General features: G+C 33.2%; 1 protein-coding gene across 1 annotated transcript in view; it reads left to right on the top strand.

Annotated features, from left to right (window-relative positions):
* Cdh7 (cadherin 7) overlaps positions 1-21,910 on the top strand; it is a 126,549-nt gene that overhangs the window by 80,664 nt on the left and 23,975 nt on the right. Inside the window, exons 7-10 of the mRNA XM_074069667.1 lie at positions 4,820-5,073; positions 19,173-19,309; positions 20,231-20,352; positions 20,998-21,115. Of these exons, the coding sequence (XP_073925768.1) occupies positions 4,820-5,073; positions 19,173-19,309; positions 20,231-20,352; positions 20,998-21,115 (631 nt within the window). The remainder of the gene's footprint in view (positions 1-4,819; positions 5,074-19,172; positions 19,310-20,230; positions 20,353-20,997; positions 21,116-21,910) is intronic.

Here is a 21,910-nt window from a genome sequence, read left to right as displayed (position 1 = left end):
TTTAAAAAGAATTCAACAACAAATATTATAAGCTTACTTTGTCAAATATAGACTTAGGATGAGACAGGAAACAAATGATATAGTCTTTATTATGCTTTTTTTAAAAAATATTTTGTCTTTTTCTTTTAAAATTTGATTTTTGTTGTAGTTACTGGCGTCTTGTTCAGACAAGATGTAATCTTTATTTTCTATTTGTTCATAATTGTGCAGAAATAATTTTAAAGATTGTTAGAACAGCATAAAAGCATAATAACTACATAACAGTAAATATTTATATTCTCTGTTAGAAACAGTTCTAGGTGAAATATACTTCCAAATAATTTACTACCTCCTGAGTTTGATGATCTAGGCAATTTCCTAGAGATGGTAACATACGATACGAGACCCTAATTGCTGTTAGAGCTTGAAGAATGCCTGTGTGTTAGAGCAGAAAGTTAACACCATGAGTCCACATGGAGTCTCTGCCCCTTCAACATGGACTTTTTGATTTTTCTCTAGAATTCTCTGTTTATTGAATTTTGAACAATTAAAAAGTACTGCTTTTTAACAAAAGTACTGCTGCCGTAACAAAAATACCATAGACTGGGTGTTTAAACAGCAACAATCTATTTTTCTCAGATCTAGAAGCTGGGAAGTCCAAAATCAAAGTAGATTCAGTTTCTGGTGAGAGCCTTTCTCCTGGCTCTTCTCACTATGTCCTCACCAAAGCCAGAGAACATTTATGAGGGCATTTATGAGACAACGAAGTTGCCACTCTGAAATTCTAATCAAGGCCCCATCTCTTAAGGCTATTGTTTTGGGCATTAGAGAATATAGCTATACAACTCAAAACAAATACTAACCTTTCAGTTTTTAAAATATATTTTAAAGATATGTGCAAAAATTACTTGTTCATAGATAACTCTTAATGTAAAGAAGTTCTGATATCACCTTGGTAAGGGGATTATGGAACCATTCATAAAGAAGACAGTGGTCTCTAAAAGATTGCAATAAAGCTGGGCACTGGTGGCTCACGCCTATAATCCTAGCTACTTAGGAGGCAGAGATCAGGAGGATTGCGGTTGCAAGCCAGCCACAGCAAATAGTTCATGAGACCCTATCTCAAAAAACGTACATAAAAAAGGGCTGGCAGAGTGGCTACAGTGGTAGAACACCTGCATAGCATGCTAGCATGCACAAAGCCCTTAATTCAAGCCTCAGTACCACCAAAAAAAAAAAAAAAAAAAAACAAGAAAGAAAGATTGCAATAAAATGAATGCCACAAGAAAGAGGGAATAGCAGGTGGTGTATGTTGGAAGGGACACTGTGTGCTATTTATAGTGAGTAGTTCATGCACTGAAGGGAGAGAGATGAGCATTTAGTCTAAAAAGATAGTATGGATATTATTCATGCAAGACCTGGAATTAGCCTTATCATTTTGGAATTTTTCAGTCAAGGTGGGCAAGCAACTACCTGCTTGTTTTTATCCAACCCATCGGCAATAACTTTATATTTTTTAGTAATTGATAAAAATCACAAGAAGAATGTGTTGGGCTACAAGAAGGTTATATAAAATTTAAATCTCAGTGTTTATCTATGAAGAATTATTGGCGTAAAACTATTTCCTTCCTTTACCTGCAGCTGGGAAATCATGGGCTGCCCAGCTAACATTTACTGTTTGGCCCTCTGCAGGAAACTTGCAGACCCTGGCCTCAGATACAGTTTTATTTAAATACTAAATTTTATCTTCATTGCTAACAATAATTTTGAAGAACTCTCTTTTATAGTTTGGATGCAAACTGCTTCTGCTCTCTTTTGTGCATCTCTGCAATTGATGTCACTTGACATAGGAAAAAGCAGTGTCTACAAGTCCTGCACAGGCTCAGTGGCTTCACAAGTGTGCCTTTGTGACTCATATTTCATTTACAGTCTTATCAGTCCTACTTATGGCTTTCTATTGTGGGCCACAGTGTAACACTGTGTTGGTTAAAAATTCCAAATATATATTGTCTGCGATTATATGTAGTTTCAAACATCAAAGACAGTCTGGTTGGACATTATTTTTATTTTCCTTCTTTTTTTCCTCCTGTACCTTTCCTCAACTGTTACTTCCAATTTCTGAAGTATAACTCTGATAATTAAATCCAATAGTTTTGGGATGCATTACTCATTTAGGAACTAATAATGAGGAAAATAGAAATTATGTTTTTATTGCAAAAATATTTTCAATTTGTTTAACAATCCTTTCCTTCACAACACTGTTTTGAAAACTAGATCTCTAGCTTATTGTCATATGCTTTGAAGATACTTTTACATAAGTCTTTTGTGTACAATCTAGATTCATAACCTTTCATATGAATTCTTTTATTGCTCTATTTTCATAATAGCTTGTAGGCAACCAATCATCACATCTGATTCTATGTTTCTACATGACTTTTTAGCATCCAGATGTCTATACTTCATGTTGCTGCCTTCCAGACATGTTTTTAAAAAAGTTGCTGCACAATAATTGCATTCACTTCTGTAATAAATTTTAAAGTATTCTTTCATAAGTGAGGCAAACTTTTATTCTAATGCTGAAAAACTTAATATTCCTTTTGATAATGTGGAAAACCTAAACATGTATCTTAAAGATCTTTGGGGGTTTACAATGATTTGAAAGCAGTTGGTAAATAGGACATTTTTGGACACATTAAATATAGGCACATAATATTAGTATATAAATTTTCTCTTATAATTACTCATATTTATAAGGAATATAAGATTAAGCTGAGGCTACTATCCAAACTGTTTACATGTATGCTTATGTTTCTCAGTAAATGTTTTTAGGTTAATAAAAATAGTTTACCTTACTATTAGCATTTTGCAATATAAATGTTGAATTTTATATATAGACTCAGGAAAGTTTCAAGGGCTAGGTTAAGTTTCTTAAAAGAGTGTTTTCACCAAAATTACCTGAGGGGTCCTTTAAAAATACATATGCTTGTGCCTCAACTGGGGTCTGCTTGGTCAAGTCCTGTAGGAAGGGGCCAGGTGTGTTAGAAAGTCCCCACAGATACCTCTGATTCTTCCCTTTGCTTGGAAACCACTGGGCTGCTCCCTGTGGTCTACCATTATAAACAAAGTTGGCTCATAAAACATCACTGAATTTGTTAATAAGGTGCTGTTTATGATAATGTTTATCATCTGTCCCAGTTTTTTATAGGAAACCTCAGATAAGATTTCAAACTTTTTACTTGAGCAATTTTATGAAGTTGCTTTTGTGTGTGTGTGTGTGTGTGTGTGTGTGTGTGCCTATGACTCAGAATTCTGGGTCAGAAGTAGAGTTAAATTTTAAAACTTATTAGCTAAAATTATTTGTATTCTATTTATTTTTGCTCTAATTCAACAAGAATTTGTTGAGTCTCTTCTCTGTACCAAAAGAAACATAAGTGCTGTGAATAATAGCAATGAACAAAGCAATCTGGGTTTCAGATCTATTGGATGAGACAGCATGTACTCTCTGCTCTTGATATTGTAAACCTATACTGTGCATTGATTTATGTATTTCCCCCCAGTATTAACCAGAGATGAGACATGAAATCTCTTTATTCACTCGTAAGTAAAACAAAAATGCATGGATAAAAGTGATCTAAGAGGTAAGGCTGAAAAATGCAATGCAAATTCACCCACTCTATACATAGACACAGATGTGTACATACATAGGTACAAATTCCAACTCATCCTAAAAAGAGTCTGATATCATTCAAAAAAAGTTTTAAAATATAGTTACATAAATAAAAAAGAGGATATATATTTCTTTATGTGCATATATAAGTTATATAATGGGTACATTTTGCATAAAATAACATAATAGCACAACACACATATACACATTATAAATACACATAATTATTGATTTTAATTACTTTGTCCTTACATTAAATCTAGAGCATTCTGGGCAACTTTCAGTGAGATAGAAGACTGAAAGTCATAAAGAATGCTGTTACGTTCTGCATCTATTGGAGAAAGAGAAGCACATTACTGTTGCAAACATCTTCTACGTGTTGTGTATATAATTCTTATCTTTTTCACAGATGGTATTGAGCAGAAACATTTAATAGCCTTAAGTCATTGTGAGCTCCCTTAGGGTTTGATCCAGTCACTATGTTTGATGAACTTTTTGGCATTGTTAATCCTCTTGGAAAATTAGATACATAATAAAGGGTCTGGTATATGTATCATCTATCTAACATAAGTATAGAAAGAATGTGTTTATTGATGGGGAAGTAATAAAGATAGAAAGGATGGTGCTCCATGGAGAATAATAATTGTGTTTTCAGTCTAGATATACTGTATCCTTCCTCCCCTCCACCTGCTTCATCCACTGACCCTGCATTTTAAACAGCTGACAGCTCAGCATCCCAAGGTATTCTCCCACATCACTGACCTTTTAAATGAAAAATTGAATGGAAAGCTACATTTTTCTTCCTTTTTAATGTGCACCTCTAAGTTTTGCAGGTGAATTACATGGTTGAAGAATTTTACCTTGATGTGTTGTTGGAAAATAAGTTTGAACCTGATCAGATGAGTTTCAATGAATGTTCTGAAGACTTGCATCTGTCAACACACTGTATGGCAGCAGAGTGGATTAAGTTAGCTCAAAAGCACTTGCCACTGTCTATGCACCAGAAAAGCAGCAAGGATTCTGATTGGCATAATTGCTTATTATTTTTGAATGCTGACAGTGGATTTTCATGGCAAAGTCCTTTCCATGTTTATTGACGTTCATAAATGAAAAGGCTCTGCTTTGCTGACTATCTAATTGGTAATTTAATTTCCCTAATAACTTTCTTTACAGGAACTGGATTTTGAAGCCAAAACAAGTTACACGCTACGCATAGAAGCTGCAAATAAAGATGCTGACCCTCGCTTTCTGAGCTTGGGGCCATTCAGTGACACCACAACTGTGAAGGTAATTGTGGAGGATGTGGATGAGCCCCCCGTGTTTTCTTCACCCCTGTACCCTATGGAGGTGTCAGAAGCCACCCAAGTTGGGAATATCATTGGCACAGTGGCAGCTCATGACCCAGATTCTTCCAACAGCCCTGTGAGGTAAAAGCTGTTGTTTTCCTTTTCTACCATTTTACATCAATATATCTGCATTCATAACTCATGCTTCTGCATTATGATGCTTCTTTGTTCATAGCAAATAAAAACCTTCATTATTTCAGTATGGAGTCATAGTAGCAAAGTGAAAAAGAAGCAGAACAATACAACATTATTTCAAAAAAGTCACTCAGTTACCCAAAGCCATTACAATAACAGTATTTTTAGGCATCCACTGTAACCACAAACCATCCCTGATGTTTCTTTTCAATGAATTACCTTGAACCTCTACAAAACAAGCTAGTTCCAGACATGAAGTGACACATGTCTTAGTTGTAGGGTAAATGCACAAGTTAAAAAAGTAATTGCATAAACTTTTTAAATTAGGGATTAAATTTTTTAACAAATCACTCTTCATATTAGTCTGTTTCGATAGTATGTGTTGTTTATTGTTTCTACTTATAAAATTAAAACAATACCTCATTTAAGTATAAAGACTATTTAAAATTCCCTCTGGGAAGTCTTATATCTAGATCAGACACATTGCTACAGCTTAATTATCTCTTTGAGTCTAAGATAATTATGATGTGCAAGTATTTCAAAATATCCCAACATTGAGTGTTGCATTTTTTACCTTCAGTTTACAATCTGAGATCTATCTTGATGTTTGAGTATAATCATGTGCTTGTGTTTGTGTGCATGGGACAAATCATTCTTAAATTTTGGGGAGAATATTATAAATAAAATATACTTAAAAGATTGTGGGCATTGTGTTACTTAATTTGAGTTTCACTTTTCAATGTGAAAGTGCAATTTTCAAGTACAAGTTAACAATGGACAATATAAATTTAAAAATTAGATTGCATATTTCAGATATGTTCAATTTATACACTAAGCTCTGATTTTTAGATTTAGTGTTTTTGAGCTAAATGCAGACTTACTTCACTAAAAGTGTCATGAAAAGTATTTATATGTAAGTCATGACTTACTTCACTAAAAGTGTCATGAAAAGTATTTATATGTAAGTCATCAGTTATTTTCCTCTTTTTCTTCTCTTTTCCCTCACATTGGTAGAGCATAGTAGAGTTGTGATGAAGTCATACTTATTACCCTAGCTGCACTAAAAAAATGAGGATATGAATGCTATTGTCTTTATGTGGTGATTATCATTGTATAAAAAAGAAGTCGATAAACTAAAATAATTGTGAGTCCAAATGTACCAGACAAAATAATCCTCTTCTTTTTCTCTACAATATCCCTGTAATAGCTCCTGTTGTCCAAAACACCTCCCTAACATAAGCTCCACCCAACCCAGCAAGTCATATTAACTTGGACAAATTTGTTTGGGTTTTGTTTTAGTGTTCCATGTTCTGGTAGAATACATAAGTCTCTTGCCCTCATGAACAATCAACAATAGCAAAATTGTGGGTATCAATTGACTACTTAAGACTTCTCCTTAAATCGGGTATGGAAAAATACAAAAGCATACACTAATATATATCACTATTTAGCATTAAAATTCAATTTGTAGATTTGAGAATATTTTGATTGCATTAATATTTCTTATCTTGTTCTTATTTTTCCTTTACTTGTTTCCTTATGTGATCATCTTGTTGACGCTTTTCCAAGAACAATTTTAATTTTTATTATATTTGTTTGGAAAAAATAGCTGTGGTATTATATAATAATTCTAGGAAAATGAAGGAAGAATCAGCCTCAGTGGATAGCTACTTTTATTAGGAAAAGGTGACATGAACTCCAGGTCTGTCATCTGAAACACAGATATAAAAAATGCCTAAGACAACTCTGCTGGTTTAGATACCAAATTGTCTGTAGTTTTTATTAGTGAATGAGTACCATCACTATATTTTACCTTGGTTTTATTTTCTTAAATCCTGAAAGTGACCTGACAGTTCAAGTTAGTACTAACTTACATCGTTATCTCACAAATACAGAGATGGATTTTGTCTCAAAGCAAATTAAAACATTTTTGTATGTGTGAATATTTCTTTGGCTTTTATACAATTTGCATCTTGACTGACGTTTAATTCCATAGTTGAAATATTTATTTCTCACTATTTTCATAAGAACAAATTTATCATTCATAAGTTGTTTTTTTTCTGGATTTGTCTCACATATTTCCCTTGTCCTATCTATTTATGATATCCTTTTAATAGCCCTGTGCCCTCACTTTGTAGTTTGGTGAGTATGTACTTTTCTTGTGCAGGCTCTGGAAGACTGGTGCTCTTCCCACACTGCTGTGGGTTGAGTGACCTACGAAATGTCAGTTAACTTCCTGTGTTCTTTTCTGTGGGCTAGCAAAAATGGACAACAATTAATGATTGCTTTAGCTCTGCTTTTTTGATGAATAAATAAGAAAGGGAACGTAAATGATGCTTTTATATTGTGAATTATGGCAAATATTAGTAAGTGTTATAATTATTCACTGCTTTTATTACTGAGTATTACAATGTTTCATGCCATTTTAGTTCAAGGTCAATAAAGTCAATGAAAGGAGATATTTTATATGCAACCACATTGGCCATTTATACTGAAGATGGTTTTATACTTACACATGTTCTGACTCATAGACAATATTACATAGTTGTTTGATGTAAGTTATTATGTATTTGTACTGAGTGGTCAAGTAACTTTCAGAATTTAAACCTTCCTTCATAGGTGGGGTGAGTAAACAGCACAGTCTTCTTAGGTACTCAGGGTTATGAATCTCAAGACATGGAACGTGAAGATTGCCAACAACTGTGCACTTTGTGCTTCTGCACCTTTAGGAACAGTTTCATTGTCATTGTCTAAAATTAGGCCAACAGTGTTAGAATTATAAAACAGTGTGGTAAATTGGATAATTAGCTTTAATTTATTGACATTCTTTCCTGTGTGTTACTAAAATCTAACATATGCCACTAATGTTTGCAATGTTTACAGTTGATTGGTAAAAAAGATTTGAATTCTAGAAAGAAATGTATTTTCTTGCCTCCAGCAAGGCAAAATTGAGACTCTCTGTGTCCATGATCCTTGCTTTGTACAGCATTTTGAAAGTCTACCAACTTTACTTAAACAGCAACAAAAGGCTACATGTAACTCTTCTGTGTACTTTCCTTTCCTGAAAAGAATACTGGGGCACCAGTGCAATCATCATTTGACATTTTAACTGTTTACAAGTAGAACAGTCAGAGGTGAAAAGATTAAATGAACTTGGAGCCCAGTGATAGGCTAGAACCCAGCACCGTTGGAAAATGTTATGCTTTTTTTCCCATTTGGAAACTAAAACTGCAGTCAAATCCAAAAGCAATAATTACTTGACACTTAAAATTACTTGCAAAAATAGTTTTTTTTAAAAAAAGCAAAAGCAGGTAATTGAAAGCAAGCATGTAGTTTTAAATAGTTGTCTGTCATTTTAAGTAGTTGTCTAACATTTTATGTAAATTTTGTTTGTCAGTACTAGATATCAGGCTATATCTGCTAAACATGGAGGGACAGACTGTGGTTTGTTGGTTCTGATCATCTCTTTAAGTGGTAGAAACTTCACTTCTGTGTGCAGGACTCAGACTCATTCTTCATGACAGCAGTGGCAGACTGATCAATGACTCAATGTACATTTATTAAGGACCTGCTCTGAGCAAGACATGGGGAAAAATGCTGATAGGAAACAAAGATGAATAAAACATTTCCTCCAACTTCTAGGAACTTACAATCTGTATGAAATAGCAAGAGTCCATAAAAGTTAAATAATATGAGGGAAAAAAAGTGTCATTGCTGTAATGTGGCAAATTGTGAGATAAATCCTAACTACTCTGAGTTCACTGGACTTGAGACTACATTTGTAGGAGTAATGGTATAAGCAGAGCTTTGAGGAATGGCAGGATTTGGACAAGCCAAGAAAAAAAAAAGCAAAGTATGTTTATGTCTTATTTAATTATATCATAAGAGTCTAGTATTAAATTCTGAAACCAGCAGATTCATTTCTGTAGGTTACAGAACAAACCCAAAGGTCCAGTGCTAAAAATGACCCATGAGTTGAAATGTATTATTACAAATAAAATCAGATGTGAAAATGGCTGAAGGAAAAAGGAATAGGTATCATTTTCAGGATTTCCATCAATTTAAATATACAGCATTTATATTCAAAGGTACTTTCATAATATTTACCTGTAGATTCTTTTCACATTCCAGCTATTTTATGTCTTCAGATAAAAAAGTCATAAAGCAGTATCAGAAATGCCATTATCTAGTGAGGCTAGCATGAACACATTTGGGATATTTGAATAATTCAGTGTGTACTTTTAAGTGTCTTCTATGCATGCATATATTTGTATGCATTATCTTAAATAATTTATGAATATCTGATTTTTAAAGATAGCTTGTGAACTAGTAACATGCAGAAAGTAGTGTTAACAATAAAGCTGGTTAATTTGAAATAGTTACAGAAATCAATTCTGTAAGAATATGAGCTGTGTTCAATTTCAAAATGTTGCTTGTTTTTACTTAATTACTACTAAAGTGTAAAAAGAAAGTGAAAACAAAAAAATATATATTTTTTGTGAGCTTAGTGTAGTTACTATGCAGAGGTAATTTTTTAAATGTGTCAAGTAGGAAATGCTTAATTTATTTGAGCCATTTCAGTTGTACATTATGTCTTAGAAATAGAGCTGTGCTTTCAGCAAAGACCTTCTGAGTTAGTTTTTTGAAAAACTGCAGATAAAATGAATTTATTAAAAATTACATGTGTCTTAATTTGTCCTTATAGTATTTTCCACTCCTTAAATATCCATTGAAAGAGATTAACAAAAGAACACAAATTTCTACAGGTTTTTTTTTTTTTCTACATAAACCAGGAAGGAACTTTACATGAGGTTGAAAAGGTTGATTAGCTCATACTTCTTTATCTTCTATGTACTAATAGCACTCTGTAATTGCAGTCAACAAGAAATTGGCCATGATTAGCTGAAAAAAAAAGGAATTTATTAAAATAATTTGGACAAAAAAAAGAGTGGAAACCAAGGAAAAAAATAAAATAATTTGGACAAAGCTCACAAAATCAAAAGGAAAGTTGAAAAAACAATCTTCAGAAAAGAGACAGTAAGGTCCTCTCTGAATATGAGAAGCAAGAATGAGCTATGTCTTTAAGAAGGAGTGACTAAGATGAATCTACTCCAAGCATTTTTCTGTGGCCTTCAGTTTAAGATTCAAATTTTTGACAAGGCCTGTGGTATATTGTGATACAGGTGCCATCTGTCACTCAGAATGGTCTGTGTAGCACGATTGTCCTGTTGAGATTGTATGTGACTAAGATGGTTTCGATCTCCAATGGAAAATTTAGTTGCTCTTATCAGAAGCAGGGGAGGGGTACAAGGTACAGAATTCAGCAGTTGATTTTGAAGTAATTTACATCTCTTTAAGTCAGTATAAGGAAAGCATTATTATTTCTGCTTTAAAATAAACATGCCTGTCTTCACAGAGTTAACAAAATTTTCCAAGATATCAATGAAGTCTGTAGCAAACCTATACAAAACAGCATTATATCCTAATGCATACACACATATACACCAACTTTCAAACAGACTAAAATTCCAGTTCAAATGATTCAGTTATTTCTAGTGTTCATATTTGGCCATGTTTATTTATTATGATATCCTTTGGCAATTTTGGCATACTGATGATACATCTGTGTTCATCCAGCCCTCTCACCTGCACATTTTATTTATGAAATGGTGTCAGAGCAATTAATGGCTATGAAGTAGAACATTTTAATTGTTCTCCATAGCTTATCAAATAGCATCAGTGATAATGAAAGGCATTTGTTCAGAATTCATTTTGTAACAGATGTGTAGAGCACTTAAGATACAAACATGCATAAGATGTTTTCCAGCCTTCTTGGTATTCAGCTGTAGAAAAGCTCTTGCACAAAAACTCATTTAAAAAATTGACAATAAATCTGGGAATAAAAAATCTTTATAGAGCTTACGCATTTTGCAGATGAAGATACACAAAGCACAAATGAATAGAAAGCCCCAGTAGGTAGAGAGGGTTCATGTCAGGACAAATTTTCCTTTAGTTCTAGATCTGTTGTTCCTTGTGATGAAGGAGCATTGGTGAAGTCCGTGGATCACATGTACTACAGGATTTCTGGAAAAGGCATGACATCTCATGTAATTGGAAAGACTTGCTGGTTTAATGGCAGGGATTTGACTTCAAGAAAAAACAGGACTAAAATAATTGAGAAAGAGGAAACACAGGAACACAAACTGACCAACATGAGGAAAGGAATAAGAACTGGAATTTGTGTGATATTCCATTAGTCAACTAATATAACAGTTTGACTGGTTAGGAGTTTAGATAGCAGAGTTGGAGGGCAGTACAAATATACTGAATCATGGAGTTTAAAGTGTCAAAGAATAAGAACTCTTTTATGACCATTGAGGCATACTGGAAAGATGACTTGGACAAACATGAGCATGAATTGTGGTTCTACCATCAGTGGTGAGTCTTTAGAGTCCAGTGCTGAAATACGAAAATAATAATACCTGCTTCTATTAGTTAAAAATTTTGCTCAGCTATTACCAACAAAGCTTAACTTGAATGACTTGCTGTGAAGTAAGAATCTATGCCATTAAAGATCTTGACTTTTAAACATCGAACACTTTTCAAATGATATTTGCAGGGTAGTTTCTGTATATTTTGCAATTTTGTTTATGTCCTGGGTGAAAAAAACAGGAAGGAGCAAAGATCAAAGAGCAAGTAAAATAAGAATTTCCCATTCTTATTTTTCACTAAGACTCACCAAACAAAGTATTTTACATCTTAATTTCTAAAACTTAGCTGTAAGGATACCACATCTACACAGGAAGCTAGCAAATATAATTTTTCAGCTGCACACAAAAATGCCTCTAACAAAATTAATGTTCTCTTAACAAGAATATAAACAAATAGGATATTAGACATACAAATAGGAGTCTATGTATGATCTGATACGTTTGTTGAGAATAAGGGGAGAAAAGGTAAACCATATTTTAAATATTCAGTGTATTCTAATAATAAGAGAGGTTAGGAGGGAAGATAATTTAGGGGGAAATGCTACTAAATCTGCTTTGGGGTATATTGAGCTTGAATTGAGGTCGGTGCAGGCTTGTAGAACAGTTAAAAAGTCTCAGGAACGGGTTTGAAGGTGGATATTAACATATAGAGCCTTCTATATAGTAAGTGGATAGGTAACCTTAACTGTATTGCTACCAAAATTATGAAAGTGAACTATCTAATTGGTCATGCCCATGTATGCTAATAGACAGTGGGTGCTTTAGCCTGGCAATCTGCAGAAGCTAAAGGAATAATTGTGACTCCACATACAATTAACAAATAGTACCAGAAACTTTACAAAGATAATTTCAGTTCCTGACTAGGAAAGCACCTATTCACTTCCAATTCAATATCCAATCAGCCAGGCACCTGCTTTTTTCAGTCTCTAGGCCAGTGGATCCAGAACTGCAAACAGTGTTCACCTCAAAGCTTTCTGGGACATTTCTTCCTTTTTGGTCCAGTCCGCACTTCTAGGTTCTAAGGCAGGGATATTCCAAGCATTGTCATATATTAGCCATTCATTCATACCTTAACTCCAATTTTTGCCACATCCAGAGGGTCTGGTAAGAAAATCGGTAATCCTTTTAATACTGGGTGCTCCCAAGTCCCGCCAGGGCTGTTTGGACTCCTTCGGCTCCTTCCCCTTGTCAGATGTTCCATTTCTTCTCAAGTTAATGCCACATTCCTTCCTCAGATCTCTCCTAACTTCTTCCACTGTTTTCCACCATAGCAACTTACTGTATTCCTCCTAAACATTTAACATTTAGCTTATTATTTTTGACAGTCATTTGTTTACATAATAAGTACATGAACATAAAATGTCATTTGCACGTGCTGAAAAATAATTGACTGATATATGAATGACATTAGATAAGAAAGACATGAGATAAGGAAACCATAATGTCATAAATGACCAAATATACATATACATCATACAAGTACACACATATGTGACTATATTCAACACTGAGATCTAAGACAAGATATAGTTTTATACAAATACATGAAATTTATAAGTGGAAGGTGGAGAGTTTATGATTTAGAAATGATACATAGTTGAATGATAGAAACTTTGGTTTCCCATGCTTCTTCAAAACTCAGAGAGACCTAGCTTATTTTTAAATTCCAAAATGGTTGGTGTTTTTTCTATTAAGTGAATAGTGACTCAAGAAATTTATCATATTAATGAATTCTCACCTAAATGTCCTTTATTCTAATGCTGAGATCTTTGAGATTATTGGTAATAAAGGCAAATGTTTTATTCATTGGCTTTTGCTCTCTGGAGAATTGCACCAACTCATTTAAACAGATAAACGTTCAGTTCAAGGCCTTTTTGCTTTGAAAAATCTAGAAGCATATTTTTTTCAGGAATATGCAGATACTGTTGGGGTAAATTTAGAGATTTAAGAAAATGAAATATTGAAGTTTACTTTATTGGTTTAAATTATGAAGGGTTACATAAGTATTAAGTTCTAATCATCTTATCAAACATTATATCAATTGATCCATTGCTATTGGATACAATATACATAAACGCATATATTTGTGTATATTGACTGCATGTATGTATATGCATATGCAGTATATGTACCTGTGTTTATATTTATAGGTATTTATACATACACACCCACAAATAATCCTATTCTAGGGAAACATATTCACCCTGTCTCCCTGTCTCTCACATTGGATGCACCTAAAATCTGCATAGGAAACAGCTATTCAAGACTCCGAAAGGCAAATAGCAATAGGCAGTTTGGGGAAGAAGACCACTATTCAAAGTATCTCCAAACTTGTAGTCAGTTTGCCATTATTTTCTCTTTATTATTCCTTAGCCTAGACTAGAAAATACAAAAATATTAGCAAAATAAATCCAAAACAAAGTAAAAGAATGAAACAATAATATTGAATAGCAGAAATCAAAGCATTTTATTATTAATAAAATAATACAGGAATCCATAAAATAATCTGTTATTATTACTGCGAATCATCCAACATGACATATTATGAATAGTCCCATGACTATTAAATAAATTGTTTGAAACTTTCTGAAAAAATGTAGCCAAGGTGAGATTTCATTAGAAAATTCTGCTTGGCATTCAAAGAAGAATTAGAATGAATTCTACAAAGTATTCTAGAAAATAGAAGAGGAACTACGCCCCACCTTTTTTACTGACTCCAGCAGTATTAGACTCACTAACAAAGTCAGGTAAGTATCGATGAGTGCTCATGCAAATATTTTCAATAAAACATTAGAAAATTAAATCAAACAATGTACAAAAGAATAATCCCTCAAGTCAATGGAAGGTTTAAGGAGTAAGACTTGAGAAATATTAAAAGGCCCCTCAGTATAAAACACTGTATTAATAGACTAAAGGAGAAAATTCACATAATCATATCAATTCATGTTGGCTAAACTTAACATCCATTCCTGATTTTTAAAAATATTGTTAGCAAACTAGAAATAGACTAGAATGTCTTTGTCCTAATAAAGGAAATTAAAAAATTAAAGTTGAGATCAGATGAGATCAGGCAATTCAATATAGAAATCTTAAACTGGCCAGGGCCACTATGGAAAGGGGACAGGGAGGAGTGAAGAGCTTTGCAGAGATGAACCAATTCGGGTTATAATACACATATGCATGGAAACAACACAAGGAGTCTCCCTCATAGCTATCTTTTATCTCAAACTAGCAAAAATTCCATGTTTCTTTTTCTAGGTTTTTTTTCTTCTACAAAATTGGAGAACAGGAGGATAGAACAGGTTCTGTCCAAGAGGTGGGGGGCTTGGCACCGGTGGGAGGGGGGAGGTGGCAGGCAAAGGGGTAGTTGGATGAATTTGGTGCAAATAATGTATATACATGTATGTAAATGTAAAAATGATACCGGTTGAAACTGTTCCAGGAATTGGGGATGGGGGATGAAAGAGAGCAGTGGAGGGGGTGAGTTCAATATGATATATTTGATACATTGTAAGAATCTTTGTAAATGCTACAGTGTACCATCACCCAACACAATAATAATAAAAAATTAAACCTAATATTATATATAATCAGTTGTGAACAAATCAATGCTTTTCCCTGTAGTTCAAAATGTGAAAAGATTGCCCTCTCAGCACTTACAATTTTCATCATATCGAAAGTCCTTGCCAGTGCAGTAAAACAAGAAAAAGAAATAAAATCATACACACCAGAAAGGAAGAAGTAAAAGTTGAATATTATATAAGTACATTGTATTTGTGTATGAAAATAACATAATGAAGCCCACTAAATATTGTTAAAAAGGAGAGGAGAGGAGGAATGGAGATTAAGAAAGAGTGATATAAATGGAGAAATTTGATTAAGCTAAATTATATGTTGGAAATTTACAGTGAAACCTCTTTGTACAATTAATACATGCCAATAAAAAAAAGAAGAAGGGATTCTTATTTGATTGTTGTTTGTATAGAAAATCCCAAGGAAATAAAAAAAAAATCCTCCTAGACTAGTAAATGATTTGCCAAGCTTGCAGGATATACAAAGTAACAGATAAAAATCAAATGTATTTTTATATGACAGCCTGGAACAATTAGAACCTAATGTTAGAATGTTTGCCTAGCATGTGTGAGACTCTGGCTTCAATTCCAGCTGCTAAAAAAATAAACACTCTATAGTTTACAATAACTCCTAAAAATAAAATACATAGGTATAAATCTAGCTAAACTGTTATCAGACCTGGTGAAAAATACAAATCATTGGTGAAAGAAAGCCTATCATATGGATATAAGGTGCTCATCATTTGGAAAATTCAATAGAGTAAAATTTTCACTTATTCTCAAATTAATCCATAGGTCTAATAAAAACTCAAAAAAATCCCAGCAGTTATTTCTTATAGATGTAGATAAGCTGACTCTAAAATATATTTGAAAATTCAAAGTATTCAGAATATTCAAATAATTGTGAAAAGGAAACATAAAGGTTGGAAAAACGATCTGTCAAATTTCAGGGTTTATCATATTGCAGAGATCAACATGATCTGCAATGGCAAAGTGACTTATACACAATCAATGAATGGAACACTAGAAATAGGTTTACATGCACATGGTCAGGGGATTTTTCACAAAGACTGAAGGACAATTTGCCAAAGAAGGAAGAGGATATGCTTTCCAGGAAGTGGTGTAATAATTGGGCAAGCATATACATAAAGGAACCCTGGCCTAAACCTTATGTTTTATACAAAACAAGTCAAAATAAATCATATATCCAAATATGCCATGCAAAACAATAAACATTAAATATTGAGAATACAGGAGAAATATTCATTACTTAGAGTTAGCCAAGAAGATCTTAAAAATGACACAAATAGGGCAGTCCTTAAAAGATAACACACGTGCATATATGCATGTGTATATATTTGTATACATAACCTTCCTCATGGTTAAAAACTATGAAAATGCAGTAGACTCTTGATATCTTCAGATAGATGGTTTCTACTCTTGAGGAAAATCGGCAAATGCTCAGGTGAATAGAATCCAACTTTATATGGTGGAAACAATAACCCAATTAAAAATGGGCAACCTACTTAAATGAATATTTCACTAAAAATGATGTGCATATGGCAAGTAGTCAAATAAAAACATGGTCAATGTAGCTTATCATTAGGAAATACAAACAAATTTAAAAGGAAAACCTGGTGAATAGAATGACTAGAACTCTGATCTATTTCAGGTGGGAATGTAGAATGGGACAGTTATCTCCCAATTTTATTTCCTATAAATGTGCATTTACCTCATGACACAGTGATCTCACCCCCTAGAGAAAAGAAAACTTGATGAAACAAAATTTGTCCATAAATGCTTGCAGCAGCTCTGTCTGTCACATTGGGCATTAACCCAAATATAAGTTAATATATGACTGTATAAATATGCTGCCATATATCCACTTGGTAGAATCCAACCCAACACTAAAAATGGAAGGGCCCTTAAATAAAAAAATATGTAAATACATAAGTAAATAAGGGTGGGCACAAAAGTTGTATGAATCTATCTTTACACTGACTGGAAGAAGTCAATGTTAATAGATTATATTCTATATGATTCCCTTTAGGTGATATTCTCAGAAATATCAAATTATAGTGATGTAGCCCAGATCAGTGCTTTCCAGGACTTGCTGGTGAGAGAGTTTTAGCTACAAAGAGATAGCACAAGGTGACAGAGCTGTTCTGCTTCCTGATTTCACTGGTAATTTCATGATTTCTGTGTATGTTGTGTTCACGAAATTGTACATAACTCTCTTCAGAATTATTTGGAGGGATATATAAATCCATTACTCTAGCCATCCTAACTTTAAACCATCAAGAACATTGGGAAGAGACATTTTAGTAGAACTATACTTTGCATCCTTTTTATATTCCCAATAATTTCAGAAATGCTAGGAACAGTGTAAAAATCACGGACCTTACATTTATCACTTATTTTTTGAGAATGTATATCAAAGCCACTGTCCAGCGTATTGTCTTTCTATGTAAAGTACTCTAATAAAAAGTCTAATAGATGGCCTATGTGGCTAACAAAATATGATGGAATCAGCAGTGTGTTACGAAAGTGCTGCACCTTCCAGACTCCTGTATTATTTTTGGGTTGCTTGCTCTGGAAGCCAGTTCTCTTACCACAAGGACACTAAGTATAATGATGAGAAGCCAGCTTGCCAGCAACAACTTATCATCTGTGGAATTCACATGCTATTTATGAACATAAGACATTTTGGAGATGAAGCCCAAATCAAGTCATCAAATGACTATAGCCAAGACAACATTTATTTCTATCTTCCTGGGAGATCAGAAACCAAAACCACTCTACTGATACACTCCCAAATTCCTGACTCAAAAAACAAGAGATATTGAATGCCTATTACTGTTTTAAACCAGAGTTGTTGTGCTGCAGTAGGCATATACATAGGAGTGATAGTTACAAGGACTATTATATATAAGTTGGTAAGGAAGAAATGGGAAATATAGGAACTTACCCTGATATTGAAAAGATGTTGGTGGTATCAGTGGATTGTAAATCTTCACCAGGATGGAGAATTGCTGGAATGGAAAGAGAACAAAGTAACATGCTTGAAGTAAAGTTTTTCAAAATCATTGCATGTATGAATGCCAAAAAGCTGAGGACATGTTCCTAAGAATTTATGTCTGAATTGAGATGAATTTGCAGATCACTGGAGTCAGGACACCAAATGTTACAGACCGATATGTTCTATGTTTCTGGGTGTGGTCGAATCAGTTACTAAACATCATGCCTAAAGTGCATGTGTGTTTATTTTTTAATTGTCCTTTAGTTTGTTCATTTGTTTTTAAATGAGACTGCTTACCAATCTAGAAAGACTGTAAGGTGAATATTAAGATGGTGACTTGTGTGTATAGAAAAACGGTAACATGGAATAAAATACAAGCAAGACAGAAATTTTTCCCTAATATATGTGCTGCAGATATTTTGAGAAAGAGCTTTTACATGCAAAAATAGTCATGCGACTTTAGGGGATTTACTTTGTAACACTTCTTTGGGACCCTGGCCAAGCTTCCTCAAGGAGAGATCCAGAATAAAAAGGATTTATACCAGATTGGTGTTATCAAAGCAAATATGATAATAAGTATATGCAAATATCAAGATGTCTACTTATGCTTGGTTGTAGAAGGACCTGTAGCTACGATGAGGGCTAGTTATCTAGTGGAAGTATTGTTCAGGAGCAGTAATAGTGAATTTGAAGCTATAATGGCACATTCAAAACCACTTTGAACATAACTACATTCTGGTGTTCATTTTGAAATGTCTGACGGAAAAGTGAAAATATTGCTGATACATAGGTTATGAACCCACAGCTTTGCTGAAGAAGTTTTAAACAAGGCATGTGTTTATGTCACTAACTTGACAGATCATGGTGTCAAGAATTGGTGATTGGTTATGCAATTAATGAAATAATTTTAGCCAAGTATAACTGAAAGTGAAAGATAAACTTTTTCTTTAAATTTTCAATTAGGTATTCAATAGATAGAAATACAGACTTGGAGAGATATTTCAATATTGATGCCAACAGTGGAGTTATTACAACGGCCAAATCTTTGGATCGAGAGACAAATGCTGTTCATAACATCACAGTTCTTGCAATGGAGAGCCGTAAGTTTGTAAGATTTAAAATTATATTAGCATGGAAAAGAGTGAGAATGGAGAAGATTGTCATGAGATTATAAAATCAGTTTGAACTGTAATAATTCTGTAATTGAATTTAACAAATGTTAGAAAATCTAAAATCACCAAGCTGTAAAAAAGAGTATAAATTCATTATTTGCTAATATTTATAAAATTAATGAAAAGACTATAGCATAAGTCTGTATTGCCGTTCAAGCTGCTTATGTTTTCTGGTCACATTTTGTATGTTACAATTGTGCAGACAGAGAGTTAGTAAAATAATTCATAGTAATTAGCAAACTAATCTCTCTCGAAGACACCTAGATTTAAATATTCTGATGTTGAACTAATTTTAGTCTCTGATAAGAAAACCATTGGAAAAAGAATGATCAATGCTCATATGCACATTGTATGTATTTTAGTACATATGCATATAAAACACATGTGTATATAATATGATTTTTGTTCAGACAAGTATGAACTGTAGCCTCAAAAATACTGAATTTCATGCATAGTTTGTTGTTAATCCTTTTTTCAAAATGTCCTTATCAGGAACTATAATAGATACTATATACTACGCATGCCTATGCACACATATTCATATGTGTCAACATACATACATATAGATAGGTGCATCATATATACATATATCATATATACATATATATATCCCATATATGTGCACATGTGTGTATATATTTATAAATACGTGTAGTTCTGATTAAATAAAGTGGAATTATCATTCTAAATTTCATTTGAGACTTATGTTTTAGAGATAGAAATATTTTTACGTGATTTTCCATATAAGATTGTTTTGCCTGTTTTTCATGTAAGTTTCTTGTGTAAAATAGCAGCACAGTAACAGCTTTCATATCACAGTAAATTATAACACATTTTCTTATTTTTTAGAGAATCCATCTCAGGTCGGAAGAGGCTATGTGGCCATCACTATACTTGACATTAATGACAATGCCCCTGAATTTGCCATGGACTATGAAACCACCGTATGTGAAAATGCCCAACCAGGGCAGGTAAGACTGCTCAAACACCTTATTCCTTGTTTGTGATTTCTTTAAAAATATCTACTGCCTTTGAAATCTTCCAGCACTAGCATAACATATAATCAGGTTGTTTCAGCAAAGCTACCACTTTGATGTGTGGTACAAACGAATATTAAGGAACTTTCAAATTTTGTTTTAATTGGGTGACAGAAATTCCTGGGGAAAAAAAGGTAACAGTGTAGACACCCTGTTAAATGGTTAAGGGCTTAGATTCCTTTAATGAGAAATTTAGCATATTAAGCTTGATTGGCTGTTTCCTCACATTTCACGGCAGAGTTTAGGTACCTTGAAGTTCTAAGAATTAAGTGCAGTTCAGTCTTAGTTTGGCTTGTTTTTCCACATTGTTCAGTGTCTTGTGATGTTTATTGGGATGTCTAATCAATTTGTACGGCTTATTTCTGAAGTTCACAAACATAAGTTCAAATATGTTCTTTGTAAGACATGATTTGTTTTCAAGAGCACTTTTTAGATTGGGTATATATTGGCACACCTGATCCACTTGCCCAGCTCACTCAGAAAGAAAAGTATTTGTTAGAAGGTGTAAAAATCACCCTTTCCTGCCTCAGAAATTTTAGCAGAGCAGATCAACATGCCTTGTACATTCTCAATCTCTAGGTTATCCAGAAAATCAGCGCTGTAGATAAAGATGAACCATCCAATGGACACCACTTTTACTTCAGTTTAACAACAGATGCAACGATTAACCACAACTTTTCATTGAAAGATAACAAAGGTAAGGTGTCACTGTCACTATTGGAGGCAGCAAATATAGATCCTAAGCAAGTACTGTTTCTTCCTTAAGAATGCTGACTATGGATTAAAAAGAAAAAAAAAAAAAAAGCAAGGACATTAATTAAAGGGCAATGAACCCCTAAAGTAATTTTTATCTATGGATTTCCTGTCAGTAAGGAGAAGCTGTTATTTAAATCATTTTAGGCCTAAAGCCAAATGGGAAATTTAAACCTATTTCTCTCTTTCTTTTTTTCTAGACAGCTTGCCTCCTTATTTGTGTACCAAGTTTTTCATTCAAATGATCTAATATGTTGAGGGCCTTTATAAGAGATATATTATTTAGACACAACTTGAGGCATAGGAAAATCCTTGGACTTTATCCATTGTAAATTTTAAAAAATGTCTTGATTTAATACTTTCAATATTAATAAGATCAGTTATTCATCTATTTTTGGATGAAAATAAAAGTAATCCATGCAAACAATATTAATAATATATTCATGATGCTAAAACTAAACATAATTACACTAATAAAAGAAAGTGCTCTCTTTCCAAGTTTGCATTTCTCTTTCAAAATTAATAACTCTTAGCAATTTCCTAAATGCTATTATAGAAACATTTTTACAAATACTTATAAGTAGATTCTAGTTTTGTGTAATAATATATATATTGATAATTATAAGACCTTTTAAAGGAACTATTAGAATTTGTTCGTATGTTATCTAGTTACAAATTTATATTCTAGGTTGTTCTGTGCATCAGGTTTCAGGAAAAAGGTAAAAATAAATTTGCTGGT

This window comes from Castor canadensis, chromosome 4 (assembly GCF_047511655.1).
Source record: "Castor canadensis chromosome 4, mCasCan1.hap1v2, whole genome shotgun sequence".
NCBI classification, from domain to species: Eukaryota; Metazoa; Chordata; class Mammalia; order Rodentia; family Castoridae; genus Castor; species Castor canadensis.
The sequence above is the reverse complement of the archived record's forward strand: the minus strand, read 5'-3'. Positions and strand labels throughout refer to the sequence as shown.